The sequence below is a fragment of the Poecilia mexicana genome, unplaced genomic scaffold (genome assembly GCF_051168715.1).
Source record: "Poecilia mexicana isolate PSO_F unplaced genomic scaffold, ASM5116871v1 scaffold_23, whole genome shotgun sequence".
In the NCBI taxonomy this organism is placed as follows: Eukaryota; Metazoa; Chordata; class Actinopteri; order Cyprinodontiformes; family Poeciliidae; genus Poecilia; species Poecilia mexicana.
In genome coordinates, this window is record NW_028263392.1 from 18,042,130 (window position 1) to 18,066,697 (window position 24,568).

The 24,568-nt window shown below is 45.9% G+C and overlaps 3 protein-coding genes across 3 annotated transcripts; 2 read left to right on the forward strand and 1 right to left on the reverse strand.

Moving 5' to 3' along the window:
- The first annotated feature begins 1,530 nt into the window (after positions 1-1,530).
- tbk1 (TANK-binding kinase 1) lies at positions 1,531-14,469 on the forward strand. The gene is made up of 21 exons (XM_014985796.2): positions 1,531-1,612; positions 7,806-7,910; positions 7,989-8,129; positions 8,198-8,327; positions 8,397-8,578; positions 8,679-8,839; positions 8,912-9,022; positions 9,469-9,648; positions 9,724-9,920; positions 9,995-10,053; positions 10,431-10,522; positions 10,611-10,712; positions 10,792-10,870; positions 11,356-11,477; positions 11,559-11,635; positions 11,736-11,775; positions 11,965-12,066; positions 12,148-12,244; positions 12,366-12,460; positions 12,535-12,606; positions 12,751-14,469. The coding sequence occupies exons 2-21, from the start codon at positions 7,824-7,826 to the stop codon at positions 12,788-12,790; spliced, it is 2,166 nt and encodes a 721-aa protein (XP_014841282.2). The 5' UTR covers positions 1,531-1,612; positions 7,806-7,823; the 3' UTR covers positions 12,791-14,469.
- A 2,216-nt stretch (positions 14,470-16,685) lies between these two features.
- Positions 16,686-21,630, forward strand: gpr19 (G protein-coupled receptor 19). The gene is made up of 2 exons (XM_014985798.2): positions 16,686-17,014; positions 19,384-21,630. Exon 2 carries the CDS (start codon positions 19,410-19,412, stop codon positions 20,676-20,678), a length of 1,269 nt encoding a protein of 422 aa, XP_014841284.2. The 5' UTR covers positions 16,686-17,014; positions 19,384-19,409; the 3' UTR covers positions 20,679-21,630.
- On the reverse strand, positions 21,619-23,758 carry crebl2 (cAMP responsive element binding protein-like 2). Its single transcript, XM_014985799.2, has 3 exons — positions 23,488-23,758; positions 22,595-22,792; positions 21,619-22,351 (listed from the first exon to the last, which is right to left on the reverse strand). The coding sequence occupies exons 1-3, from the start codon at positions 23,500-23,502 to the stop codon at positions 22,196-22,198; spliced, it is 369 nt and encodes a 122-aa protein (XP_014841285.1). The 5' UTR covers positions 23,503-23,758; the 3' UTR covers positions 21,619-22,195.
- Between the last annotated feature and the right edge of the window lie 810 nt (positions 23,759-24,568).

The window sequence follows — 24,568 nt, forward strand, 5'->3', positions numbered from 1 at the left end:
ACTGGATCAGATGGAGCTGGAATCAGACGGCCAATCAGGAGGAAGAGGAGAAATGGTCCAGTTCTAGTTACCATGGCAACAGCCTGCAGGTTTCTCTGCATGTTTAGTTTCATTGCTGAAGGTTTCTTTTACTGCAGCTGTAATGTGTCAAAATTCAGTCCTGAGGATTGAGAATAATTTGGCATAAATCAAAAATAGTTTAATAAAAACTGTTGTTAGAAGACGATCCAGGAACTGATGAACCTTATAATTTAATAACATTTTATAACAGTTAGTTACTATTTAAATGATTAAAAACACAAAACAAGAGTAGATGAAATGAAAGATAGCATCTCTAACTACAAACTACAGCTAAATAAACCAGAAACTGGAGGTCCTGGAAATAATCTGAGCTGAATAAATAAACTTTAAAAATATTAGTTTAGTAATTTCTGAGTTCTCTCTGTTTTCAGAACCAAGGTCCAGTACCAGCTGGGACAGAACTGGTTTGGCCCAGTTGGTTCTGATTTCAACGTGAAGTGACACCTTGATGCTTTTGGGGAAGGAGGCGTCGCACTGCCCGATTGACCAGTCAGAAGGGCTCCTGAGAAGCGAAGCATCACATTTACTCCGTCAGTCAGAAACGAATCATGAAGCTGTTTTCACATCCAAGGTTTTACTCAAATAAGAAATAAAAAAACCTCACATTTAGAGTTTAACTCTTTAATCAATGAAGAAATGTTTTCTGACATTAGAGACAACAGAACAAATAATTCCCAAATATTCATCCTGTACGATTCAACTGAAAAACTGACGAGTAAATTAAAGCAGCAACAACCAGTGTGTCTTGGCATTGACACTATTTAACAATAAAACAATGTAATAATAATGTATGTATATTTGTATGTTTTAACTAAGCAGAGATCTGAATATAATTTGTTCTTATTGATGGTCTTTAATATTCAGAAGACTCAGAAATCCATAGTGTGGGAGATAAAGCTGTTAGACGTTTCTGAAGCCAAGTTTCTGTCAATTCAAGTTATTTTAACCAGCAGGGGTCGCCTGTGAGCACTCAGAGCAGCTAATTTAACCTTTTTCAAAATCAGTTTTAGTTTAGTTTTTCTCTCCTTCATGTGTAATCGCTCTCCATTTCTTTCTGCAAATTGTTTTATTTCTTCTGCTTTACAAATGTTTATATAAATATATGTTCTTATTTGAAACTGCAACTCCTCCAGTTTAACTTTTAAATATTTTACTTAGTTGACCCTCCATGTTTTTATTTTTATTAAGCTGGTTGATCAGTTTCACTTTTAGTTTCTGGTTTTTGTCTTTACCGTAGTAATTAGTCCCTTTGCGCTTCTGCAGTTTATGTTCTTCCTGTGTTTTAATTCTGAACTCACATCCTCCAGGTATAAGTTCATAAATTGTTTCCCGTTTTTGTTTTCTTTAAACTTTATTTTGTATGAATTCATCCACGAGGTAATGTGAAGGGCTCCGATTACAGATGGTACCCTCCTTCCTATATTACGGTAGCCTGTAGGTCCCACCCCGCCTCTGCCTGCTCGCTGATTGGTCAGTCGCGGTCAGCTGACAAAGGAGCAGCGGAAGAGGAGCCGAGAGCAGCAGAGAGGAGGTAAGGAAGTAAACAAAAATAAATATCGCTTTATTTTCAGGTAAACCCGCGGTTCTGGTTCTGACCCGAATATGGTTCGGTGTGGGAAGATGTTAGCTAACAGTTCCAGTGCTCTGACCTGTTTTCTGAGCTCTGCTTGACTCAGTTCTACGCGAGGGCCCAAGGTGCGCGTTCCCGCATCCATAGACGGGCTCGCGGCCGGCGCATGCGCGCTCCCTGCTCAGTCAGCCAGAATTAAACTCAAATCAATTCTTTAATCTATCCGTGATTGATCACAGTAATACGCGTAGCCGTCATGACGTCACGACCCGTTGCGTTAAACTCCCAGGACGGGACTTTCCAGGCTGCGTTACGTCATGCCGGGCTGTCCGGTACCTTTTGAACCTGCCTTGTCACCATGGCGACAGGCTGAGATCACGTAACCTGCTCCAGGTTCACGTTGAGCTGATTGAGCTCGCTTCAGTTGTGAGGCTTGAAGCTGGGCGTTGTTCTTATTGTGACCCAGAGGAGCCCGGTCCGGTCCGGTTCGGTTCAGCCTGGGATGGAACATCCTCGCGCGTTCTGAACCCACCTGCTCGTGGTTCTGGTTCTTCTGCAGGTCACAGGTCGGTTCTGGTTTTCATACAACAATAGAACAATAAGTGTAGAATGTTCCGGTGTCTTAATAAACTAAAATGTCTTCACTGATGGATAATAAGGCAAAAGTCTAAATCAGAGTTTAGGATCATAAAATCTAAACTTTATTTAAATCTGTGAGGGAAACAGATCAAACATTTCATTTTCTTTGGGATCAATAAACTATTTCTGAATTTGATTGATCGGTTTGGGCTTCTGGAGGTTTCTGGTTCAGCTTAAAGGAAGGAGCCAAGCGTTCCCAACGCCGGTCCTGGAGGAGAACCAGGAAGGTTACACAGGAAGTAGACAGAGGTCATTTCCTGTTTGACGCCATGAAACACCCTGAATGCATCCTGATCTCAAAGGTTGATCTGTCAGACCGGTGCTGAGGTCTAACAGGAGGTGGCAACATCAGTGATTGATTTGACTAGACCGCTGGCTCTATAAAGGGGCCTGGAGAAAAGCAGTTATTTATTTTATTTATCTTTTTCCTTTTTGAATCAGTTTTTTTTAACTTTATTTATTTCCAAGGAAGCAAATTTTACATAACATTTGGCCTCAACATCACAAAGAGGAGGACAAGTTGACCTCATGATTCAACTCCACTACCCTGAGGAAGATTTTCACTGTGTAAAGATTTTACAGAATGTAAAGAAGAAAAACTGAAATGGTTAGAAATGTAGAAAACAAACTAACAGAAGCATGTTGTTAAGTAATTATGAGGTGTTTGGTTTCTGAAAATAAAATCAGATCTTTTAGTTTCACCCAACTCTGCCACTGTCTGAGAGTTAAATGTTATTTCCATCCAGGCGCCTAAAGTTAGTTTGTCCTGTGATAACCATTTTCTTATAATGTTGTTTCTACTTGCTATTAATAAAATAGTCATCAGATATTTGTTTCTTAGGGTTATGCCAGAATACATAAGCTTGATCTCTTTTATAATTCAGTCCCAGAAAACACGATGATGGCAGCATATGTGTGTGTGTGTATATATATATATATATATATAAATTCCCTTCTCACCCTCCGCGGGTGGTCTCTCTCTCTCTCTCTCTGTCTCTCTCTCTCTGTCTCTCTCTCTCTGTCTCTCTCTCTCTGTCTCTCTCTCTCTTTCTCTCTTTCTCTCTCTGTCTCTCTCTCTCTTTCTCTCTCTCTGTCTCTCTCTCTCTTTCTCTCTCTCTCTCTCTCTCTCTGTCTCTCTCTCTGTCTCTCTCTCTCTGTCTCTCTCTCTCTGTCTCTCTCTCTCTTTCTCTCTTTCTCTCTCTCTCTCTTTCTCTCTCTCTCTCTCTCTGTCTCTCTCTTTCTCTCTCTCTGTCTCTCTCTCTCTTTCTCTCTCTCTCTCTTTCTCTCTCTCTCTCTCTCTACCAGAGGCCTGGGAGCTTGAGGTTCTCCTCCAGTATCTTGGCTGTGCCTAGAACTGCACATTTCTGGACTGAGATGTCTGATGTTGTTCCTGGGATCTGTTTGAGCCACTGCTCCAGTTTGGGGGTGACTGCCCCGAGGGCCCCGATGACCACAGGCACCACTGTGGTCTTCACCTTCCAGGCCTTCTCCAGTTCCTCTCTGAGGCCCTGGTATTTCTCCAGTTTCTCCTTTTTCCTGATGTTGTGGTCACTTGGTATTGCTACATCCACCACAACGGCTTTCCTCTGTTGTTTATCCACCACCACAATGTCCGGTTGGTTCTCCATTACCATCTTGTCTGTCTGGATCTGGAAGTCCCACAGGATCTTAGCTCGGTCATTCTCCACCACCTTTGGGGGTGTTCCCCACTTTGACCTCGGGGCTTCCAGTCCATATTCTGCACAGATGTTCCTGTACACTATGCCCGCCACTTGGTTATGTCGTTCCATGTACGCTTTCCCTGCCAGCATCTTGCACCCTGCTGTTATGTGCTGGACTGTCTCAGAGGCCTCCTTGCACAACCTACACCTTGGGTCTTGTCTGGTGTGGTAGATCTGAGCCTCTATTGCTCTGGTGTTTAGGGCCTGTTCCTGGGCGGCCAGGATGAGGGCCTCTGTGCTGTCCTTGAGTCCAGCTTTCTCCAGCCATTGGTAGGATTTCCTGATATCAGCCACTTCAATTATATATATAAACGTCTCATTCTCACATTTAACTTACACAGACCTAACACTGGACTTAACTTACTTGATTTACTTGTTGCAAAATAGTTTTTAACTTGCATTGTAGTACTGAGGATTAAATATAATTTCTTAATGTAGTATAGTTAATTATTTTTACGTCTTTCATGCTGCTGCTCATGGCAGCACCTATTAGTCGCTATGTGATGCCTTGAGTCCAGAAAACCATTCAGTTACAATGCAGGATGAGCAGAAATCTGTCACAAAAATATTAGTAGTGCCATCATTTATTATCAGATCTATCTATGAAATACAATTTAAAGTAAAGCTGAAAAAACGGATGTTTGATGCATAAATTCTCCGTGATACAAATCTATAAACAGTTGAGTTTCTGTTAATTATGTCATGAAGAACTTTTAGGGCTGCAGTGACCCACAATTAACGTACAATCAAGCTGATAAACAAGTGAGGAACCAAACTAGATAAAACCATTTCTGTTCTGCTTTTTCTGCTCCGTGTCGGCATCGCCCAACAGCGGACCCATTGCCAAATGCAACCGACAGACAGCAGCTCAACGAGCAGATAAAGCAGGGATACGTTCAATCCGATCAGGGGAATCGACACCAAACTAATATTTCCCACACAAAAAGTAGCAAAAACACCAAAACAGAACATCCAGTCCGTTACATTATGCTGTCAGGCTTAATGTCTATATTGTCATTATTAATAAGTTTTCGCCTGAACACAGCGGGGGTTGATTAGCTGATTTAAACAGCTGCTCTACTGATGACGTGGTGGCGGGTTGACCTGTTTAATGCTAACTGAACCAAAACACACCGAACTGCGCAGCACATGCTAAGGCTATCAAAGTCCATAGCGGGCTAGCCACAGTTAGGCTAGCATAACTGACCCACTGCTCACTTTTTCAATATTTTATTTGAATTAAAACTTTTTCCTCACCTGTTAAATGTGAAACAATTGAACCTTGTTATCGATGGCTGTCAGGTTTTAATTAACCACTAAACATTTCGTCCATTTTTCAGATTGCGGTATTTTCCTGACCACCGATATTCCTGACCAGTGGACGGCAATGGCGCACGATAAGTCACGTCATGTCTAGTCCAGTAATATATATACATCCATATTAATGCTGCTGCTTCAGGCCCTGTCCTTATAGTTTCTCTCCACTTCCCGCTACTTAGCAGTAGTCAGGTTACATTGTGTTGCATTCAATGTTGTCGAAAAAAAAATATTCATGAGCTTAATGTCCGATTTGCCATAACTATTTATTGAATTCATAGTCACCAGCTGGGGTGGCAACAGGGGTGGCAAAGCTCTCATTTGGGGTGGCAACTGCCACCCCAGGCCACCCCAGTAGATCCGCCCCTGCTCTAAGGAAAGATAACCCCAACCTCCCTTTTTCTCCTCCAGTTGTAAAACCTTATATCCAAGTCTGAGTCTTTTACCTGCCAAATATCCCTTGTCAGTTCTAGAGGTAAACTTAGAGGAGTGACATTCCATCCCGTGATATCCTATTTGATTTTATTTGTTTGGGAACGTAACTCCATTCAAATAGTTTTGAAGTGTTTTGGTGAGCTAACGCCCAGATGTTTGAGCTAAGAGTTTCTGCTTCGGATTTCCTGTGGTGGAGTATAATTGTAAGACAGCAACTGAGTTCTGTTAATATTAATTTTGTACCCTGATAATTTACCAAATTGTTTGAATAATTGTAGCGAGAGAGTAGGTCGGCTGTAAATTAATATATCGTCTGCATAACAAGCACATTTGTTCTTCCCTTTAATATTTATTCCTTTAATATCCTTGTGTTGTCTTAGCGTTTGGGCTAATGGTGCTAAGTAAAGTAACTGTGTCTTGACTCTCTTTCTGAAGTGAACCTGTCAGATAAATGTCCATTAGCTTTAGTTCTCGCTGTGGGATTATTGTATAACGCCTGTATTGTTTTTATTGTTGCATCATGTCGTCCAAATTTATGTAAAACCCAAAGAGAAAATTCCAATCGACTGAATCGAATACTGATATACCATACTGATTATAGTAGCTTCTATTTGTTCTTTAGTATGTGATCTATAACATGTAATGTTCTTATATTGTGTTTGACTTTTGATCCAGTTGAATCGTTAAGGATTCAGGAAGGAAAGGATTCTTCCACTTGTCTGGCCATAGAAGTGAAAAGTTGTTTATCAGTAATTATAACAGATATCGGTCGGTTTGATCCACAGTCCAGTTTAGAGCAGAACCAGAATCAACTCTCTGAAATTCCTTATCAAAAGTTGCTGTAACTATCTGACATGGTTTGATCGACTCGTGTTTTAGTTGTTTCTCCGTGACGTCTAAAGTCATTTTTCATAGACGGTAGCTCTAGCGAGTACTGATGCTCATTCAGGAGTTCCTCCAGACATTTTTCAACATGAGGTTTCGTAAAATATGTCATTTAAACATTTTGTTTTTGGGGTTTCTGATTCTGTTTTGTATTTTCTGCTGTTTTCTTGCCAGTACCTTCATAGATGTCGATCTGCCTTCTTATCGTCTGTTTAAGAAACAGCAGGTTTTTCTTAGTTTTCTCTGTTGCCATATTTTGTTTCTGATTCTTTTTAAATCTTCCAGTATGTCTGGTTTATGGTTTTGTTTGTGCTTTTGTTCTAGATCTTCCAATATTTTATGCAATTCCTCTGATCTTTTAATTCTTACTTTTTTCGAATGTGAAGACATTGCTATAATTTCTGCCCTCACTGTAAGAGTGTCTCGTAGCTTTGGAGGAGATACTTCTCCATCGTCATTAAAATCTAAACAATAGCTGATTTCTTTCAGTATTTGCTGTTTGAACCACAGGTTATTTCACAAACCTGAAATTAGTTTCAATATATTATTTCTTTTTGTAAGCCAAGGTCAGCTGTTAAACATACAGGTGAGTGGTCGCTCACATCTGTCCATCCTGTCTCTATCTTTAGAAATGTAAAAAAACAATCAATTCTTGTGTATAAATAAATATTTGGCTGTTGAACTGGACCATTCAAAGTCGCCATTAAGCTAATTTTCTTTTAGCAGCTCCACAAACCTTTATGATAAACGTTACCAAGAGGAAACAAACCTTATCTCGTCTTTTTCCTATCCTTCCTGTTTCCTTTCTCTCCTGAAGTCCTTCTTTTCGACATCGATAACTTTTCTTCCACCGCAGCGTTGGAAGTTTGGATGCTCAGTTTGCTTATGCCTTGGGTCGGCCCTGAACCAGGCTCACCACCAGAACCGCCTCATGCAGCGGTTGATACTGGATAATATTCTGACCCACTTCTGGACTGGTTCTGGTCGGAACCAGGCTCTGGAACAGTGACTGGTTCTGACGCATTCAGTCCATGCCTGCACCAATACAGCCTCGTTGACCCGGTCCGGTCTTGTTTTATGTGTCCACTTCTGGATCTGCGTGTGTGACTATCTGGGTTGGAACCGGCCGTGTTCTGATCCACTGCCCATCTCTCCAGGATCCGTCAGCCGTCAGAATGCAGAGCACCACCAACTACCTGTGGCTGATCTCCGACCTCCTGGGTCAAGGCGCCACGGCCAACGTCTACCGAGGACGACACAAGGTATGGCTGGCCGTGGGTCAGAATCGGTTCTGATGCAGCAGAACCTAGTCAGGCAGTTACAGGGGTGTCTCTGTGCAGAAAACGGGCGACCTGTATGCTGTCAAGGTGTTCAACAACCTGAGCTTCCTGCGGCCGCTCGACGTCCAGATGAGAGAGTTTGAGGTTCTGAAGAAGCTGAACCACAAGAACATCGTGAAGCTGTTCGCCGTGGAGGAAGAGGTGGGTCAGTTTCTGATGAGGGCTGAGGTCCAGATGTAGAAATGTTTCTGACCCGGTTCTGCTGGCAGACCAACACCCGGCACAAGGTCCTGGTGATGGAGTACTGCCCCTGCGGCAGCCTCTACACCGTCCTGGAGGAGTCCACCAACGCCTACGGCCTCCCTGAGGACGAGTTCCTCATCGTCCTCCACGACGTCGGTAAGGCCCGGATCCGGACCGGGACTACCAGGTACCGCCTCACCTGACCCGGTCTGCTGTGTCCTCCAGTGGCAGGCATGAACCACCTGAGGGAGTACGGCATTGTTCACCGCGACATCAAGCCGGGAAACATCATGAGGGTGATCGGAGAGGACGGGCGCTCCGTTTACAAGCTGACGGACTTCGGTGCCGCCCGTGAGCTGGAAGACGACGAGCAGTTCCAGTCTCTGTACGGCACCGAAGAGTACCTGGTGAGACACACACCTGGGGAGAGAATAGTGTGTTTCTGCCTGTAGCTAACCTGTCACAGTAAGTAGCTAATCTGTAGCTAACCTGGTTGTGTGTCTGCAGCACCCGGACATGTACGAGCGCGCCGTCCTGCGGAAGGACCACCAGAAGAAGTACGGCGCCACGGTGGACCTGTGGAGCATCGGCGTGACGTTCTACCACGCCGCCACCGGCAGCCTCCCGTTCCGACCATTCGAAGGACCACGCAGGAACAAGGAAGTGATGTAAGAGCAGGTTTCCACAGCAACCAATCCCAGCAGGCCACAGGTCAGCTGATCCCGCTCTCTCCTTCTCAGGTATAAGATCATCACAGAGAAACCGTCAGGAACCATTTCTGGCCACCAGAAGAGCGAGAATGGGAAGATCGAGTGGAGCACCGAGATGCCGGTGTCCTGCAGCCTGTCCAAGTATGGATCACTCAGATTATTGATCCGGATCAGATTATCAAACACAGCTGGAACTGCTGCAGAAGTCTGTGTGGTCTAGTTAAAGTTCTGTGTCTGTAGAACAAGGATCAGCTGATCCAGAGATGGGTTGTAAAGACTAGGATTTCGGGTAGCTGCAGGTCGGTGCTGCCCCCTGCAGGTAGTAGCTGGTAGCTGCAGGTCAGTGCTGCCCCCTGCAGGTAGTAGCTGGTAGCTGCAGGTCGGTGCTGCCCCCTGCAGGTAGTAGCTGGTAGCTGCAGGTCAGTGCTGCCCCCTGCAGGTAGTAGCTGGTAGCTGCAGGTCGGTGCTGCCCCCTGCAGGTAGTAGCTGGTAGCTGCAGGTCGGTGCTGCCCCCTGCAGGTAGTAGCTGGTAGCTGCAGGTCGGTGCTGCCCCCTGCAGGTCAGGCTGACCCTGGTCTTACCCCCAGGGGCCTCCAGAGCCTGCTGACCCCGGTTCTGGCCAACATCCTGGAGGCGGATCAGGAGAAGTGTTGGGGTTTCGACCAGTTCTTTGCTGAGACCAACGATATCCTGCACCGCGCTGTGGTCTACGTCTTCAGCCTGCAGCAGGCCACGCTGCACCACGTCTACATCCATGAGTACAACACGTGAGTCCAGCTCTGGTTCTGGTCCAGGATCCGGGATCCGCTCCGCGGCCCTGACCGTTCCTCCCACCTCCACAGGGCGGCTCTATTCCAGGACCTGCTGTGCCGCAGGACCAGCATCCCACTGCACAACCAGGAGCTTCTGTACGAGGGCCGGCGCCTCGTCCTGGACCCCAACCGCCAGGCCAAGACATTCCCCAAGACCTCCAGGGACAACCCGATCATGGTGGTGAGCCGCGAGGTCGTCACCACCGTTGGCCTCATCTTCGAAGACCGTAAGACCTTTTCCTGACCTCCGTCTGACCTTCACGCTAACCTTCCCACTTCATCAGCAGTTTTGTCTCCACAGCGAGTCCGCCAAAGGTCCAGCCACGCTACGACCTAGACCTGGACGCTAGCTACGCTAAGGTACGGCTAGTTACTCTAAGGTACGGCTGGCTACGCTAAGGTACAGCTAGCTATGCTAAGGTACGGCTGGCTACGCTAAGGTACAGCTAGCTATGCTAAGGTACGGCTGGCTACGCTAAGGTACAGCTAGCTATGCTAAGGTACGGCTAGCTACGTGAAGGTACAGCTAGCTATGCTAAGGTACGGCTAGCTACGCTAAGGTACAGCTAGCTACGCTAAGGTACGGCTGTAATCTGGGACAACTGGCCCTTTAAGAACATTCAAGATGTTGATGTGGAACTAAATGAAAATGTGTCTGACCTCTCTGACCCAAAAGGAAATGGTTCACTCACATTGACTCACCTTTGACCCCTCTGACTCCTGCTGTTGTGCTGCAGACTTTTGCTGGAGATGTGGGCCATTTGTGGAAAACCTCAGAGTCTCTGCTGGTTTATCAGGAGCTAGTGAGGAAAGGAGTCAGAGGATTGATGTGAGTGTGACTCCTACGGTGGCCTGGAAGGCCCACGCTGCAGCGTGTTGCCAAACATGCGTGTGCTGTAACGTGTTGATCCTCACAGAGAGCTGATGAAGGAAGACTACAATGAAATCCTGCACAAGAAGTCTGAGGTTTTCCGCCTGTGCAGCATCTGCACGCAGCAGCTGGAGAAGGCAGAGCACCTGTGAGTCTGACCCGCTGGAACCAGAACCAGAACCGGCAGGTCCAGCTCTGTGACTAACTGGAGGCATGTTCTGCTGCAGGTTGGAGGTTCTGATGCAGGCCAACATGCTGACCTCGGAGTACGAAGACATCGCTGACATGCACAAGAAGGCCCTCAGGGTGAGTCCTCTGGCTTCCAAACTAAATATTTAACTTTTGTAGATTCACTCAGAAACCTGGTGTGGCAAGAGAAGCGTTTAGTGGTTTCCATCAGCCGTTTCATTCATTGGATCTTTAAGGGAAAAATCTGATTAAAATGTGTGAATTAGTTTTGCTCTGAATGTTCTGGACTGAACTCAGATATTATTTTGTGAATCTGTCACAGTGGTTTATAAACTAGTCATTTATTTCATATGCATGGACAGTTTGCACCATTTGTTGTGGATCAATTGTGGAAAAAACTCAAAGTATGCAGTTTGGTATTTTTATTAGTGAAAAACTGAAAAATATCTACAATATCTCAAAGACTTGAACACATAGTTCTGTATCCCAGAGGGAAATCTGTGGGTTCTGATTGGTCAGGCTGTGGCTGCCGGTCCATTCAGGTGGTTCTGTGTAGGCTGTTGGATTTCTGGTTCTGGTTCTGATGGGGAATGTCTCTGCAGATCTCGAGTTCTCTGGATCCCATCGAGAGAACAACGCAGGACGTCAAGAGCAAGTTCCTGCCTGGAGGGGTTCTGACCGACAGCTGGACCCAGCAGGTCGGGACGCACCCCGAGGACAGGAAGTAAGGGGGCCGGGCAGGCGGGGCACGGAGGGGGGGAAGGGACGGGGATTTTTGATGACGCCGTTATGTTTCTGTCTGCAGTGTGGAGAAAATCAAGGTCCTGCTGGACGCCATCACTGCCATCTACCAGCAATTCAAGAAGGACAAAGCAGAACGACGTAAGACCCACTTCCCTCCACAGCAGGACAGGACAACCTGGAGGTCACCGGCTGACCCCCGAGGTCACCGGCTGACCCCTGACCTCCTCTGTGATTTCAGGTCTTCCATACAATGAGGAGCAGATCCACAAGTTTGATAAGTAAGTAATGAACCATGAAGGAACCAGGAAACATCTCTGGTTCTGTTCTGGCCCGGCCCGAATCGGCCTGGTTTTACAGAACAACCATAGAAATCTGACAGAGCATAAAATATTAATTTGACCTGTATTTAATCTGATGAGTGGGTCTGGTTCTGACTGGTTCTGGTTCTGGCCCGGTTCCTCCAACAGGCAGAAGTTGGTGATCCATGCTGGTAAAGCTCGCTCTCTGTTCACCGACGAGTGTGCCATGAAGTACCGACTCTTCATATCCAAGAGCGAGGAGTGGATGAGGTACGGTCCAGTCCCCTGGTCCTGGTTCCGGCCCAGTGTCCCGGTTCCAGTCCAGTGACCCGGTTCTCCCTCTGCCTGCAGGAAGGTCCACCATGTTCGGAAGCAGTTGCTCGGTTTGTCCGGTCAGCTGATCGGCGTGGAGAAAGAGGTGACCGTGCTGCTGGACCGGGCCGTCAAGGTGAACCCTGACACGGAACTGTCCGCATCCTCGTCCTCTGGTTGCCTTGGTAACCTGAGGCTGAGACGCCTCCTCTCCCTCTGGTTGCCATGATAACCAGCTGAGTCTGTGTTGGTTGCAGCTGCAGGAACAGTTTCCCCAGAAGGTTCTGGTTCCGAACGTGATGAAGGCCCAGCCGTACCTCAGCCCCAACACGCTGGTGGAGATGACGCTGGGGTAAGCCCGTCAGACCGCCGACCCGCTCCAGAACCGGGTCGGTCTGGTAACCTGCTGCTGTTCCTCCTCCTCAGGATGAAGAAGCTGAAGGAGGAGATGGAGGGAGTCGTCAAGGAGCTGGCGGAGAACAACCACTTCCTGGAGAGGTCCGCTTCCCCCAGCATTACTGGCTCTGTTTGGGTCACAACCAGATCAGGACTGGATCTCTGAATGCCACCCTGTGCTCAGGTTCTGAGTCGGTTCTGATCCGTGTGTGGGCCGGGTTAACCTGAGTTCTGGTTCTCCTGCAGGTTTGGGACTTTGACCCTGGACGGAGGGCTGAGAGGCTGACCCGGTTTGCGGCGCCGTGTACATACGCTCTGTAAATACTGTCGGACTCTGACGGGTACCTCGACCCGACCTGCTGGGGAACCATACATCAGAACTGCTCTGTTGGACGCAGAACCCACCATCACGTTTATGACTCCATTTCCCCAAAACACAGAGCCGGGCCAGAACTTCCAGCAGAACCTCCCGTTGCACACCAAGGGCCGGATCTTTAGCTGAATGCTTGTTCAAAAATGAGACGGAACAACGTTTGAGTCGTGGTGTTTTCCTTTAAATACTGTCAGACACATCACATCAGTATAATCTGCATCACAGCATTATGCTGCCATAACCTGATGGGATTATTAGCTGATCCTGCAGCTCAGAGTTGGCATTACTGGAGGATATTACTCATCTAGTTTTTATTGTTTCTATTTTATTTTTAAAGTTCTAAATAATATGTTGACAATGTTTTATTGTCACAGTAACAGCAGACCCCAAACGTGCTAAATACAGACACAGAAACGGCAGCAGTCTGGTTCAGGTTTAATAAAGCTCCAGCTGATAAGTGATATGTTTGCATATCCTCCTCCTTTCTGATGATGATCAGCATATGTTCTGTATATTTATGAAGGCAAAAACATGAAATTAAACAGCAATAATTTGGGTATTTAGCCTGACAAGACAAAAATAAACATTTTGATCATTATTCTTTCATTTACAAATGTCACTGTTTCAAGCTAACTATAGAAATTGGAGCTAAATATTTAGATAACTACTAGTTATAATATTTAGCTCTGAGTATTTAGCATCGTTAGTTGACAGCTGGGTAAATATCTTGTTTATTTAGCTTAGCGCTAGCTCAATAGCTAGTTTACAAACTTAGCTAGTTCAGAACTAAATATTTAGCTAATATGCTAATTTCTTTGCCGATATCGGAAGTGGACTATCAAAATAAAAGTACTTCAGTATAAACTGCTGGTGAGATAGAAATGCTGATGCGTCGCTGTTGCTGTTGCCGCGTTGACTTTAAAACGACTCAACCTTGTTTGACATGTTCAGGAGAAGAAACGACCATAAAGAGGTAACATAAATCGATTAGAAGAGTGCAGTTTATAGATTGTAGTTTATTTTGGCAGTCCACTTCCGTTTATCTGCCGGTGAATTAGCATATTGGCTAAATATTTAGCAGAGGCAAAATTTGTGTCAGATTAAATATTTAGCTTTGTAACTGTGATACTCATGAATATATAAATAAAGTAGCAAAAATATGACTCAAACTGTATTTATGTTATGTATTTTATTTTATTTTTTTTGCTCTGACAAGTTAAATGACCCAAATTGTTGCTGTTAGTTTTTAACTAACGAACTGCGCAGTCCTGATCAGCTCTCCAGCAACACGCTAAGCTTTTACAGATCAGTTCCTGAACCAGATCTGCTCGCTTTTATTTCATTTTTCCGGATCTAACCCCGACTGTTTCCCAGAGTCACAGGTTTTAAACAGTAAACCCAATTTACATGACGGTTCTGTTAAAGTCAAAAGCACTTATTGACACAAATAATTCAGCTGAACAAATCGCCAAGAACCCTGGATCAGATAACGTTCCTCTGGATGTTTGGGAAATAATTTGGATCATTTTGGAGAAGGTTTGTAGCTTTAATTGTTCAGAAAAATATTAGAATAAACCCAGTTCAATGTCTAATCGGCTTTCTTTGCTTTAATGAACGTTTGGTTCTAAACCGGTTCTTTTTTTTTATCAGTAATCCTCGTTACTTTCCTGGTTCCGTTTAATACAGAAATAAAGTGAAAGCAGAGCTAAGACCTGAGTGAAATTGGCCACCCACCTTCTTCAAATAAGATAAAATAGATGTCAAACATTTGTGCAGCAAAATGTTTCCTTTGTGCTGCTCGCATCATTTTAAAGATGCTAAGAAATGCTTCTAGAGGTCATGAAAGGTCATGACCTCCTCCTACCCCACACTTCAAATCAGGTAGAATTGGTGTCAATCAACTCGGTTTGGTTGATACTGCTTTACTTTTGAGATATTAAAGTTTAAAGGTCAAAAGGTCAACCTGCCCCCTTTTGCAAACTCGAAATGACCTTTAAACTTTTATTAATATCTTCAAAGCCAAAGCAACATAAACTAAAAATTTAGCTCCACAAACGTACCCTCTAACAAATATTTGTATGTGGTTCCGAGTCCTCCGACCGATCAGAACCAGCCTCCTGTAACATTCGGTTCTGGATGACTGAAGGCAGGCCGGGACAACAGCGCCCCCTGAAGGACTGGCTGTTCTCTGCTACTGAATGTGTCTCTGGCGTCCAGCAGGGGGCGCCGACGTGCTGCCAGCCTGTCTGGATGAAATGTTTACACCTGCTTTTGATGATGATTAATGGGTTCTTTCACATATTCACGTGTTTCTGTTAATTCGTCACTCTGATTGGTCCTCTCGGTGCCGCTCTGCCCACAGGTCCAATCGGTTCTGATCACCAGTTTCATTTAGTTTCTACTATGCCGTGCTCTGAAACATGTTTCTGGAAGATGAACCAGATTAGATTTTTCCTCCGCTGTCAGAACGTTCTGGAGGTTTTAGTTCCTTTTTCTCATCCTGGTTCTGATCTGTTCGTTCAGGGAGCCTTTGTTCTGCTCCTCTCCACTCCGCTGCTGGTTTCCCATGGCAACCGGCCGGTGCTGCGGTCGTCATGGTAACAAGCTGATACCACAGCCAATCAGAGCAGGGGGTCGTCTCCTTTTATAGAGGCACATAGAGGTTGCAGGTCCAGGAACAGCGCCCTCTATGGGCTGTGGGCTGAACCGGATCTGAACCTGTTCATGAAGTTCTGCCTCAGTCTGGAGAATTTCACCGAGATCCAGCCGGAGGTCCATGTCACTTCCTGCCTGTTACCATGGTAACTGCTGCTGCAGAACAGGTCAGGTTCCAGTTTCTAGATGAGATCAATGAATCAAAGCCCAGAAAAGATAAAGATGAGGCCACATCTCTTCATCACCAGGAGTGATGCATCTGTCTTCATGAGAGCATCTTTAATCCTGATGAAGATGAAGCTGATGAAGCTCTTCCTCTTCTGCTGGGCCCCTCTAACGCCTCTGTTCCGGTTCTTCTCCTAACCGGATCTTGGTTTCATCTCCATGAACCGCCCAGGTTCTAAGGTTCGGAACAGCTCCCCCTGCTGGCCTGGATCCCGCATTATGGACGGAGATCCGGGTTCTTCGCGGTGATTGGTCCGTTTAGCCCATCTGGCCCAGAGTCGAAGCCTGACTTCATTCACTCAGGTAAGAAGCATCAGTTTCTTCTGCTTGGGTTCTGGTTCTAGGGTTGGGCTCGGAACCAGAACCTCCATCTGGACCGGTCTGTTATTGAGGTCCGGATTGTTGAATATTGTGGAAATAACAGATTATTTATCTTTATCTTCAGATTATTGCTGACTCAATCTTAAGACTTTCAACAAAACCTTGGATGTTGTTTTACGTGTTAAAGAACTATGAACACGAACTCATTCAGTTCTAACTGGGAACCATTTCACATTTCAAATGTATTTTTAAAGGGACAGTGCTCAATAATAAACATAATTTAAGTTAACTTGAGTTAGCTAAAGTAAGCTAGTTTTCGATTATAGTACATTTAGCAGTTGTTCCATAAAAATTAACAAAATTAAAATAGTACATTATTAACAATTACATGACAAGAAATCATGTTTACTAGAGAAAGAAAAGCAGAACCATTTCTGGGTCCTAGTGGAGGTGTTCTTCACGTGTTTTATCTAGTCCCTTAAAGGTGTGCCTTCTTTTGTTACTTTCGTTTCTTTTATGACTTTTGTGAAATCTGATTAATAAATGAACGGAACATTTTTCTTATCCTTTATTCTTGTTTTTTCATCGGGGGCCCCTTGTTTTCCCGCCCTGGGCCCCAGAACGCGCCCGGCCCGCCCTGCTGCGCCTCCTCTTTATCATCAGCTTCATCCTGGAGACGGACAGCCATGATGTCTGCCGCTTCTTCTTCCTCCTGCTGCTGAAAACCACGGGATGAAGCTCCTCTTCTTCCCGCTGGTCCGGATTCTGTAGCGGATTCGGAACCCGCCGAACCGCTGGTTCGGTTCCGTCTAGCAGCAGCAGATGTTCGGCCGCCTCGCTGACGCTGCGACACGGTTTGTTTACGAGCGAAGAGGATGAAGATCCGGAGATCCAGGAGGAAGAACGACGACAGGAAGCTCCAGTGATGCCGAACATGTAAGATTCGGTTCGGTTCGGTTTTAGAAACATGTGCGGTTGTGACGGTGGCGCCAGTAATTTTCCATGAGGTCCAGTTTGGACGTCAAGGCGGTGATGAAGATGGAGGCTGAGTTTAAGGAGGAAGGTCTGCTGGTTCCGTTCATGATGGATCCAGATTCTGGAGCGTCTGGGTCTCAGTCAGAACCGGATCAGAATATTAACTGGACCAAACAATCTCATGTCTGTCCTGATCTCAATTTATGATTTCATTTTCTTATTTTTAAAGAGTTTAAAACATATTTTTATGAGTCTGAATTTTTTCCTTTCATTTGGGAGAAAATCAATAAGATTTATTGATTTTGTTTTGCTGCTGTGATCAGAACTCTGTCATTTGGCTCTGAATCGATTCTCATTTGATTGGTTTGTGTATTTTAAAGGACCATGTGTTTGTGCATATTTCCTCTGGATCTCAGGCAGATCCCGGATTTCTTTAGCCAGAAAATCTTAACCACGATTTAATTCAAGAGCTTTAAGCTCAGAGGGAATCCGTCCAGAAAAGTGTTTCCTAACAAGAAGATGATCCGGATCAGCGTTTGGATCTCCGGTTCCGACCCGTTTGGTTCGCTCTAACAGGTTGCTAACGAGTAAATCCAGCCGTGCCAACAGGTCAGCATCTGTAAACACAGTTTTCTCTCATGGGTCCCTCCCAGTGCTAATGGGTTCCCCCAGAGGAGCCGCGGGTCCCTGCAGAGTCCTAACCGGTCCCAGTGAGGGACTGGAAATCAGGAGCAATGAAATCTGTGACTGGGGGATTAAGAGGAGGAGGTGTTTCAGGTTGGTACCAACACTACTAACCAGTGATCTGATTAACTCAACCACCGGCTGATAGAGGAACGCATCCTGCTCCAGCCTACTTATGGATCAAGCTAGTAAAACCAACATGGCCCCTCAGTTTTTATCTTTCTGAGTATCCACCCAGTTAAAACACCAACCTGTCAATCAGTCTATCCAAAAGGATAAAAAAACATCAACCAAACCATTCAGCAGTCAGTAAGTCAACCTAACTACCAACTCCTCCCCAATCTGCTCTTGGTCTGTTCACCGACCGACAGGGGGAAACCTTACTAACACTGCAAATTACAACCCAGTCATATTTACCAACTAAACTGGCCAAGGAACCAAACTTTTAACTAGTATTACATTAAGATCTTTTGACCAACCAACCAGCAGATGGCCACCAACAACCAACCAACCAGTCAACCAAGTAGCTAACTCCCTGGGCATCATTACCAATCAACCAATCTCTGATCTAGTAATTGGATCAACATCTAGCATTACATTAAAATCTTCTGACCAATCAAACAAACATATGACCACCTAACCTAGCTAACCATTGAACCAACTGTCCTACCACTCGGCTCATCTACCCAACCACCCACAGACCCAAGAAAATCCCAATATGTGATCAGTTCTCTTAAACAGAAATATGCTGATGTGCTACAGCAGGGGTCCTGCAACCTTTAAATAATAGTCTCTGGTACAACACACCTCAATCAAATGGTTGAATCACCTCCTCAGTCCAGTTCTTCTGGGTTTTGCTAATGACCTGATTATTTGACTCAGGTGTGCTGAAGCAGAAACATTTAAACCTGTGGACACCTGGCCTGGAGGCCTGGATCTGAGGATCCCTGTGCTACAGTGTTAGTTGAGTCTGAAAACGTTTTGGTATCATTTAAACAGTTTCAGGTTCACTCCTGTTTTTAACCTATGAACCATCAACTCAACAGTCAGTCAACAAATCTAGCACCCAGCTGATAAACCACCCTGTAGACCAGAGTTCAGTTTGTTGGTTCAATTACATATTCACACCTTCCCAACTGAACTGGACTGTCTAGCAAATGGACTGCTAATAAGTCCAGGGTGAACTAAGGTTTCATGATGGTGAACCCTTAGTTCACCATCATGGTTAATACGCATAGCAAAAGCACCACTGGCTATCACAAGCTAGATAATGGTTGAACTGTCCTAGAGGGATGGGAGAACCTCCTCCCATCCCTCTGAACTTCAGAATAAATTGAAAGAAAAGGCTGGAAGGGAGTGGGCTTTTCCAGGGAGACGAAACTCACCCAACAACTTCCTCTTCTACTTAGCAACCCGTTACCCTTACCAACATCTAACCACTGGCCAGACTGTTAACTTGTTTGGTTACTGACAGGTCATCCAATCTAGAGCCAATTCTGAGTTTTACTAACGGTTCATGTTTAGGTTCTTGGTTACTTCAGCAGGTCTGGTACCTCCGATGGTACCGGACCTGCTTTATAAATACATTCAGAAGGTTGTTCCCTCAGCTCTGTCTGTCTGGTGACTGTCTGTTTCTGTCTCCACAGCTCATCTGTGACGCTGCGATATAGAAATGGTGTATGCTCAGTCCACAAACAGAGTTGGTGTGAATCCCTCCTTCTACTCCCCGTTCTTCAAGAATCAGATGTCATTTAACTTCTCCAAGAAAGAGAACTTCACTGTGCTGGCTGCCTTGCCCACCACTGCGCTCTACAGCCTCGAGGGCTCGACCCCCAGGCAGCCCAACGCCACCGCCGCCTCCGGCGACCTGTCCTCAGGGGAGGTCGCCATCCTGGGCCTGGTGTTCGGCTTCCTCTGGCTGGTCTCCATCCTGGGAAATGCCCTTGTTTGCCTGGTCATCCACAGGAGCAGGCGGACTCAGTCCACTACCAACTACTTTGTGGTGTCCATGGCGTGTGCAGACCTGCTCATGAGCCTGGGCTGGGCTCCGTTTGTCCTTCTGCAGGTGGCTGCAGGACAATGGCCACTGAGCGCTGCTGCCTGCAAGGTTGTTCGTTACCTGCAGCACCTGTGCCCTGGTGTTCAGGTTTATGTGCTGCTGTCCATCTCTGTGGACCGCTTCTACACCATTGTCTATCCGCTCAGCTTCAAGGTGTCCAGAGAAAAGGCCAAGAAGATGATTCTGGCCTCATGGTTGTTTGATGCAGCCTTTATTGCCCCCTGTTTCTTCTTTTATGGCTCTGCAGACAGTCATTGTGACTTTTTCCTCCCAAGCAGTTGGGGCAGTATCACCTACGCTGCATTTCACCTTCTAGTTGGCTTTCTGGTCCCAGTTGGACTCATCATTTCCTTCTACCAGCGAGTGGTTCGCTACATCTGGAGGATCGGCGCTGACGGCCATACGGTGCGTCGGACCATGAACATCGTCCCGCGGACTAAAGTTAAGACCATCAAGATGTTCCTCATGCTGAACTCAGTTTTCTTCCTCACCTGGACGCCCTTCTACGTGGCCCAGCTGTGGCACCCTGAGGAGGTCAACACGCCCAGCAGGAAGGAGCTGCTGTTCTTCACAACCATCGCTTGGGTCTGCTTTAGCTCCACGGCCTCCAAACCCACCCTGTACTCCGTCTACAATGCCAACTTCAGGCGCGGCATGCGGGAGACCTTCTGTATGTCATCCATGAAGTGCTACCGCAGCAACGCTTACACCATCACTGCCAGCTCCCGGATGGCCAAGAAGAACTACGTTGGGGTGGTGGAAATCCCAGTCCAAGCTAAGACCATCACCAAGGACTCGGTGTACGATGCGTTTGACCGGGAGGTGAAGAAGAAGAAGGTAGCCTGGCCCACCAACACCAACCCGCCCAACACTTTCGTTTGAGCAACTGAGCCAACGCCACGGTTATAGGGCGCCATTTGTCAAGTTACACAGTAAAATATTACCAGCAATAATTTGGTTTATTTAGCCTGTTATAGAAGACAATATGCAACTAAACATTTAGATATCAAGCTAAATATTTAGCTTGCTATCCAAATACTTGCTAGTTAAATATTGCGGTTGTAACTGAATATTTATCTAATAAAATTACTATCCGATGTTTAGTTATATTTAATTTGAAATAAATATTTGATTTGGAGGTACTATCCATATTAAATGTTTATTTTGCTAACCAAATATTGAGTTACAACCTAAATATTTACTTTGCAAGCTAAACACCCACATTTGTTATCTAAATACTTGAAAGCTAAATATTTAGCTTGTAAACTAAATATCTAATTAACCATTGAAGTTAGAACCCTTACATTTATAAATGCATGAATAACTTGAAGACTAGACTTTGAAAAACAAGCAGCCACATTTTTTCTTTGAGAGGCCAAATAAACCAAATTATTTGTGTTAATGTCTTCCTGTGTGACTGAAGAGAGACTCCCAGATTGTTGGTTTAAAGGGCTTCTTTCTGATTGGTCCGCGCTCCTGGCAGCCATGTTTTCTACGTCACGTCTCATGTTTTCATGTTAATTCCTGAGCGCAGCCAATGAACATCAACAGCTACTTGTGTGATTTGTGAGCTAGAAGCTAACGTTAGTAAAGACTAACGTAGCGCTGACGTCATGTGTTGCTTCAAGAGACGTTAGCAGAACCGTGAAGCTGGTTCTGATTACCTCAACTGGACCGAAGCCGAAGAGTTAATGGGATGTAGTGTGGCCAGTAGGTGGCACTGTAGGCTGTCTTTAGTTGTTACCACTCAGAACCGGAACCAGAATCAGAAGGAACCCGGTTCTGGTAAATGATGTAAAAATGAAATAAAGGAAGCCGAGAATTTTCATCAGAATCATGATTCTGGTTTATTTGCTTTGACAAACTGAAGTTCTGTAAAAGCTACAAAGGTTCTTCAGAACTCACAAAGTGCTTCTGCTACAATAAAGAAAGTGCACAACATTCAGGAAGGATTACATCAACCAGAACCAGAACAGAAAATCTGGGATTCCTCGGGAAACGGGTTCTGGATCTGCTGATTTAGACAGAATCACCTGAAAACAAAGCAAAAAACGGATCCAAGACTGGATTAGTCAGATCCAGAACCGACCGATCCAGAACAGAAACGTTTAGCGAGACGATCAAACTTTAACGTCTTTTTCTCAGGAGCTGAAAGCCGAGTGGACCATGTGACCTGGAAACAGCCAGGTAACCTCCGAGTGTCGCCTGTACAGGTGGGAGGCTGAAAGCGGGGAGAAGACAAGATGGCCGACCTCAGCAACGTGAGGAGAGATCAGAGCAGATGGAGCGGACCCCGGTATTCGGGTTTTATCCGGGCGGTGTCCGGGTTGTTTGGGGTCACAGAGTCTGTAGCTGACATGGCGGCGGCGCTGGGCGGCGGTCTAGCTCTGGGCGGCGGTCTAGCTCTGGGCGGCGCTGGCGCTGCTGTTCTTGCCGTTCTTGGCCGCCTTGGTGCCGGCGCTGCTCTGAGGAATCTTCTGCTCGTCTCCGGTCAGCAGAGCTTTGATCTCCGACGGGATCTTGCCCTGATCCATGGCCGAGCACCACTGCTTGTACTGCAGGGAGAGAGGCAGGTGAGACCGAGCCGCACCAGAACCACAGCAACATGGTTCTGATAACAAACTGGTTCTAATTAAATGAGTCCAATTCAAATGGCTGAATTCACTGGGAAACTTTGTGTTTTAGGTGATGGATGGATGGACGGACCCAGATTTAATCAGAACCAGTCAGAACCTAATGTCTTGGTTCTGATCGGCCCAGTTCTATAGCAGAACTGGAAGTGTCCTGCAGCAGCTCACCATCTCCAGCTCCTCCCGCAGCGCGCAGATGGCCCTCTCCTTACTGGAAACCAGTTCCTCCAGGTACTGGTAGCGCAGCTTCTTCCGGGCCCGGCACTCCCTGGCACTCTGCCGGCTCCGCTCCAGCTTGGCCTTCAGGTCGATCTTAGCCGGCTTCCGGCCGCGTTTCCCGGGCTTCTTCACTTTCCCAGCCACCATCTGGGGGGTAGAGTTCGGAACCAGAGGACAGGTTCAGTAATGGGTCTGTGGTTCTGGAGCTAAATCCAGTATAAGATACAGAACCAGAACTTTAATGGCTTTCACCTGTTGGACCTTTGGAATTTGCTTTACTTCCGGTTCTTATTTTGATTTTCAGAATAAAACCTGACTCATGTTACAGAACAGTAAAAAGTATACACACCCTTCCAGGTGCTTTGCGGGCCTAAAGAACTCTGTCTCAGAACCGCTGACCCAAAGAAAAAAAAATACTCAGAGTTCAGAACCGACTCCAGGCCTCCAGAAGAACCAAACAGAACCAGCCAGCATACCTAGGTAGGGCCCCATATGGGAAAAAGGAGGGCATATGGGGAAATTGTCTGTCCTCCTTTTTCCCATATGGGGCCCTACCTACGTATGCTGGCAGGGCACCTGAACCGCACTGAGCATGCGCAAACCCCTGATTACCTACTAATGGACCTGCAGAACCTTCCAGAACCAAAGCCCAGCCTCTGTCCGACCCGAAGCGGGGAACCACTAGCTATGTTCACATTACATGAGATCGATTCTGATCCAGCAGAACCAATTTGGAGACAGAATCTTGACCAATCAGAACCGAACCTTTATACTCTAACCGGGTTCGGTGGTCTAATCCAGTTGATTTTGGACGAGCCCGGTTCGGCAGAGTGATTCATTACCTTGTTATCTTCCATTTCGATCCAAAGCGAAACAAAGACTCGGGATCGGAAACGGAACCGAGCCCGAGCAGCAGAACAGCAGCCGGTTCGGCTGACCGAGTTCAGGAATTGCTTTTAGTGTCGAACCCAACTGATCCAGCTAAAGATGGAAGATGGTTCCGTTTGATCCAGATCAGGGAAGTTTCTGATTTGTTTACATCTTCGCTTCCTGTCGTTCTTCTTCTTCTTCTTCTTCTTCTTCTTCTTCTTCTTCTTCTTCTTCTTCTTCTTCTTCTCCTCCTGTTGATCGCTCGCTGCAACTTGTAGCGCACCGCCCCCTGCCGGACGCAGAGGGCACAACACCAAATTAAGGTCAGCAAAGAACAGACTGATTCTGCACGGTTCTGTAACATAATCATATTTATTCTCATTTTATTCTCCATTTATTTAATTTTATTATTGTTTTCTGTTCACATGGAAACCGTTTGAAGACCTGAACAAAGTTTTCCTGAACTGGAAATGCCTGGAGGAATTCTGCATGTTAGAAATGAACAGGTGATAGTCAGGTTAAATTCTGCTTTTAGTTTTCCCAGAATCTTGTCAGAACCAGGGAGACGTTCTGACTAATGGACCTCCTCAGCTGACTCCTCTTAATGTGGAACAGCAGTTCTCTGTGGTTTGGGTTTATCTGAACCAGAACAGGGTCTGATGAGTTGACCATCTCTTCCTCTGATTTTTTTCTTCAACGATCTCTGTATCAGATTTTCTCAGGGAGTTATCCATGCATGCTAATTGCTCCAGAATGAGAAGGTTTCCTATGTGCAGCGTTCCTTTGTCCCGTCGCTGCTCCCTCTGGAGCAGCATGGGGCTCAGCTGACTTCCTGTTACACAACCAGAGAGGACAACTCTCTGCAACTAGCATCAGCCTCAGCCGGCCGGTTGATCCTGAACACCATCTAGACTCGGAGGGTTTCCTCCGTCACCTGCTGGGTTCGCTCCTCCAGAGCTCAGGTGTCCTGAGGGAAAGCAGCGCTGCTGCATTAGTTCTGATTGGTTCTTAATTTAGATGTTTGTTTCATGGATGCAGAGAGAGAAGCAGGAA